The sequence below is a fragment of the Chinchilla lanigera genome, unplaced genomic scaffold (genome assembly GCF_000276665.1).
Source record: "Chinchilla lanigera isolate Chin_1 unplaced genomic scaffold, ChiLan1.0 scaffold00074, whole genome shotgun sequence".
NCBI classification, from domain to species: domain Eukaryota; kingdom Metazoa; phylum Chordata; class Mammalia; order Rodentia; family Chinchillidae; genus Chinchilla; species Chinchilla lanigera.
The window spans coordinates 3,824,048-3,827,509 of NW_004955475.1; the positions used below are offsets into that span (position 1 = coordinate 3,824,048).

Consider the following 3,462-nt stretch of genomic DNA (forward strand, 5'->3'; position numbering starts at 1 on the left):
TCGGCGCGGAGCCCCCGCGCGCCGCCGGTTCCGGGCCCGGGCCCGGGCGTGGTGCTGTACCTGTGCCCCGAGGCGCAGTGCGGACAGACCTTCGCTAAGAAGCACCAGCTGAAGGTGCACCTGCTGACTCACAGCAGCAGCCAGGGCCAGCGGCCCTTCAAGTGCCCCCTGGGCGGCTGCGGCTGGACCTTCACGACGTCCTACAAGCTCAAGAGACACCTGCAGTCGCACGACAAACTGCGGCCCTTCAGCTGCCCGGCGCAGGGCTGCGGCAAGAGCTTCACCACCGTCTACAACCTCAAGGCGCACATGAAGGGCCACGAGCAGGAGAACTCCTTCAAGTGCGAGGTGTGTGACGAGAGCTTCCCCACGCAGGCCAAGCTGAGCGCGCACCAGCGCAGCCACTTCGAGCCCGAGAGACCCTACCAGTGCGCGTTCTCCGGCTGCAAGAAGACCTTCATCACGGTGAGTGCCCTGTTTTCCCACAACCGCGCCCACTTCAGGGAGCAGGAGCTCTTCGCCTGCTCTTTCCCGGGCTGCAGCAAGCAGTACGACAAGGCCTGCAGGCTCAAGATCCACCTGCGCAGCCACACGGGCGAGAGGCCTTTCCTGTGCGACTTCGACGGCTGCGGCTGGAACTTCACCAGCATGTCGAAGCTGCTGAGGCACAAAAGGAAGCACGAGGATGACCGCAGGTTCACGTGCCCGGTGGAGGGCTGTGGGAAATCCTTCACCAGGGCTGAGCATCTGAAAGGCCACAGCATCACCCACCTGGGCACGAAGCCTTTCGTGTGCCCCGTGGAGGGCTGCTGTGCCAGGTTCTCCGCTCGAAGCAGTCTCTACATTCACTCCAAGAAACACCTGCAGGACGTGGACACTTGGAAGAGCCGGTGCCCTGTCTCCACCTGCAATAAACTCTTCACGTCCAAGCACAGCATGAAGACCCACATGGCCAAAAGGCACAACCTGGGCCACGACCTGTTAGCCGAACTGGAAGCTGCGAATTCCCTGACGCCCAGCAGCGAGCTGGCCAGCCAGGGGCAGAACGATCTCAGCGAGGCGGAGATCGTGTCTCTCTTCTCCGACGCGACCGGCAGTGGTTCCGCCGCGGTGCTGGACACAGCGCTGGTGAGCTCTGGAATCTTGACTATTGATGTGGCTTCTGTGAGCTCAACTCTGGCAGGGCATCTCCCAGCCGGGAGTAGCAGTTCCGCAGGGCAGGCTGTGGACCCTCGGGCCTTGATGGCCGCCGGTGACCTTCCTCAAAGTCTGGATACCTCTCTGTTTTTTGGGACGACAGCCACTGGCCCTCAGCAGGGTCCCGTGGACGTGGACAGCGTCTGCAGTGTCAGCGCGGGGCCCTTGGGGTCCCTAGGCGCTTTGGCTGCGAAAAGCTCCGCTCCAGAGCCGCAGCCCCAGGCTCTGACACCCAGCAGTAAGCTAACGGTGGACGCAGACGCTCTGACTCCTTCGAGTACCCTTTGTGAAAACAGCGTCTCGGAACTGCTGACACCGACCAAAGCGGAGTGGAACGTGCATCCTGACTCGGACTTCTTTGGACAGGAGGAAGAAGCCCAGTTTGCTTTCTCCAATCCGGCAAGAAACCACGCTTCTCAGAAGGAAGCAGAGCTCATCACGGTGACTGGCAGCCCGTTCTTGGTATGAACCGCCTCTCCTTGCCCCTTGCCGTGTGGCTTGCTTCTGCTACACTCAACTTGGAGGGTACTCGGGACTGAGTGCTTCTGCGCAGTCGTTTCCTAGTGCTTCGCGAAAGAACGCATCCCTGGACGGCAAGTTTGTGGAGGGTTTAAATTCGGATCTTGACTCTGGAAATGACACGTTCTGTGACCCGGAACAACTCACTTAACCTGTCTGAGCCTTAATCTCTTTATGTATAAAAAGAAGTAGCTTGAATGGTTTGTTTCAAAGGGTTTTTTAGATGTGTACTTTCAAGATTTTTTTCTGTTTCTGGATAAACTAGAGTAGTTTTCTGATGATTTTTCATTGCATATGCTTCTAATATAAGGAAATGTCCTTTGATCACTTTGAGTATTAAAAATGGGAGATGGAAAAAAAAATGGGAGATGGAGAAAGTGGTGTTTCACTTTAAATATTTAATCGATATATTTTTCAAAGTGACAAAATGTTTGTAAAATGTATTAGTACACCTCAGAAAAAGTAAAAACTTCTTTATTTCTCTTTAACCTTTTTTTTTTTTAACTTGAAGGCTGTATTTTTTTTTTTTGGATGGTGTTGGAGCTTTGATACGGTTGACATCCAGATTGGTATAGTGCCTTTATGTATTTCAAAATTGGTGTTAAAGAATATTTAGTCTTGTAGATTCTTAGTTCCCTAGCGTAGATTTATATCTATATAGGTGTATATATATATATATGTATGTATATATATATGTGTGTGTGTGTATACATATATATATGAGATAAATGACACTTCTTTTTCTATCATAGTGTGTAGTGAATGGAAAATATTTTTTTGTTTTGGCATAGTTTGATAAATCATTTCTTTTCTCTCCAGTTCCCTCTTCAAGCGGGGAAGTTAGTATAATTTCTTATTATACTTATTCAGGCAATATCGTTTTGTAAGGGTTAAGAATAAAAGAATGGAGTTGTTTCCTCCATTGATTTCTTTATATTTTTCTCCACATAATTCTTATGTGACATTACCACCTGTCTGTTATTCCAGTTTGCTAGTGTCTTTGTCTGTATTCAAAGCCAGTTCTTGGCTTGCCTGTAGATGCTACTATTTCAACAAAATTTGGGAATAGACCAGAAAGAAATTTTCTCTCCTGTACTGTGGAAAACTTATTGCTGACCTTCTCTGAAATACGATGTTGTGTCTGCATTTTGACTAGTTGTGATGTATCTTGCATGAGCACCGCATTTTATATTACAGAATTTTCATACCCATGATATTTGATCATCACAGTTCTGTGATGTAGTTATATCAAAGTCTGAACTATGACTGATATTAAAATTTATTTCACTCATACTACAATGTATTTCACTTAGTAACTTTTAATTCATTCTTTCTCAGTTTTCTCTCCAGATAGGTGGCATTAAAATCAAGGAGGAAATATTTCTTCCTCTTCCATTGCAGTCATGAATTTTATGGTCATTTCATTTATAATCTATTGCTTTGTTCCAGCTTAATTTATATCTATTACTGTCTGCCTGTTCTGCTTCTTCTCTACCCTCTTACCTTGCATGTGCACACTGGTCTCGTCTCATCTCTTCTCTTCTCCTTTTTCTCTTCTCTCTTCTCTCTTTCTTTCTTTCTTTCTATTTTTAATTAAATCTTTTTTATGGTCACGATGTCCAGTCATTCTGTTCACAGTCCATTTTTCAGTCACAGCATTTATGACAACTCTGTGTGTGCAGTGAGAAATAATTTTTGATTCAGATGACAATGTGTTTATATATGAATCAGATGATAGTGTGATAT

At 47.4% G+C, this 3,462-nt stretch overlaps 1 protein-coding gene across 1 annotated transcript; it reads left to right on the forward strand.

Annotated features, from left to right (window-relative positions):
• LOC102023147 (zinc finger X-linked protein ZXDB) lies at window positions 1-2,059 on the forward strand (the record flags this gene model as incomplete). The annotated part of the gene is made up of 1 exon (XM_005401702.2): window positions 1-2,059. A coding segment is annotated over one exon (1,665 nt), but the record flags the coding sequence as incomplete, so codon positions are not given.
• Window positions 2,060-3,462: the final 1,403 nt, after the last annotated feature.